The 1,527-nt window shown below is 70.1% G+C and overlaps 1 protein-coding gene across 1 annotated transcript; it reads right to left on the bottom strand.

Annotated features, from left to right (window-relative positions):
- Positions 1-183: 183 nt before the first annotated feature.
- On the bottom strand, positions 184-981 carry AURANDRAFT_26698 (hypothetical protein; the record flags this gene model as incomplete). The annotated part of the gene is made up of 2 exons (XM_009039076.1): positions 184-660; positions 727-981. Coding segments are annotated over 2 exons (732 nt in total), but the record flags the coding sequence as incomplete, so codon positions are not given.
- Positions 982-1,527: the final 546 nt, after the last annotated feature.

The raw sequence follows: 1,527 nt of genomic DNA, 5'->3' as shown, positions 1-1,527 counted from the left end.
CTGGTTGTTCCGCGTCGCGCGCTCGCGGTCCGGGTCGTCGACGGCCGGCGGGTCCGTTTTTTCTCCGAGGAACAACCCGTACTTCCCGGTGAGCATGCCGCCGGCGAGGACGTTGTAGGCGAGGAACCCGGCGTTGCAGATCGCCGGCGACGACGCCTCCGAGAGGCCGTTCTCCTCGACGCGCCGGTTGACGAGCGAGTAGTCGTTCTCCATGGCGCAGGGCGGCGCCACGCCCAATTCCCGCGCGGCCGCGTGCATGCCCATGAGGCCCACCGAGTTGTCGTTGCACGCGCCGTAGCCGCGGATCTTGCCCGCCTTCATCAGCTCGCCCATGGCGCCGACGACCTCGCGGAACGACGCCGCGGACGGCACGGCGCGCTGGCCCAGGTCCCAGTCGTACTCGAGCGACTGGCCCCAGTTCGACTGCGGCGTGTAGCGAGCCGGCCAGTGGAGGAGGTACACGTCGAGCGCGTCGACGCCCAGGCGCCTCAGGGACCCCTCGCAGTCGGATACGAGCGTCCGCTTGTTGACGTTGCGGCCGCCCGTGATCTTCGACGCGAGCACGACCTTGTCCCGCCGGCCCTTGCCGCCCGCGAGCCAGGAGCCGATGATCTCCTCCGTCGCGCCCTCGGGCTTGTCCCGCGACGACGGGATGGGGTACTGCGGGGGGGGGAACGGGGTGATCGCCGGCGACGCGCGCGCGATCGACGGACGCGGCCGCCAAACCTGCTCCGCCGTGTCGATGAGGTTGATGCCGCCCTCGAGCACGCCGCGGTCCAGCAGCTTGTGGCAGAGCTCCTTGTCCGGGCTGTTGAAGTCCGCGCCGCCCCACCTTTGCGTGCCGAGGCCGACCTCGCTGACGACGATGTCGCTGCCGCCGAGGCGCTTCCGCCGGATGCCGTTGACCGTCCCCACGACCTCGTTCGTCGCCGGGCCCGCCGCGCGGCCGATCGACGGCAGCTGGAACGGCAGGTTGACCATGAGGGTGCCCGCCGACGCCTGGCGCAGCACGGCGCGGCGATTCGTGCGCAGCGCATCGGTCGCCGCCGCGAGGAGTGCGAACTTGAGCAGGCGCATCGCGAATTGCTGCGCGTGCTGTGCGGTGATCGCTGTGCGCGTTGTGGCTGCCTGTACGACGACGCTGACGGCAGACTCAACACCTCGTGCTAATCGTGCTCTCACAGCACCTCCGCTACTAGTAGGCTTCGGGGTTCGACGTAACGAAATAATGGTGGGGGGTCCCCAAGTTTTGCGAAGCCCGCGCCGCAGGCGTGCCCTCGGGCAAATTTACGACTGTCCGTCGGGCGCTGGGCGAGGTTTCGCAACCTTGGGGCCCCCGGCAACGGCGCGGTGCTACCCTTCGTTCACGACAGTCCGCCTCCCGCCGGGCCGTCCGTTGCCGTCGCCGCCGCGTCGTCCGTACACTGCGGCTCGCGGGAGATTTGCCCACCTCTAGTCCGCCATGCCCTTCGATCACCACGGTCCGTCTCGCCGTGCCGGGGGAGGGCGCTCCGCCCCTCCCCCGGA

The sequence above is a fragment of the Aureococcus anophagefferens genome (genome assembly GCF_000186865.1).
Source record: "Aureococcus anophagefferens unplaced genomic scaffold AURANscaffold_10, whole genome shotgun sequence".
NCBI classification, from domain to species: Eukaryota; class Pelagophyceae; order Pelagomonadales; family Pelagomonadaceae; genus Aureococcus; species Aureococcus anophagefferens.
This window is presented reverse-complemented; position numbering and strand designations above follow the sequence as displayed.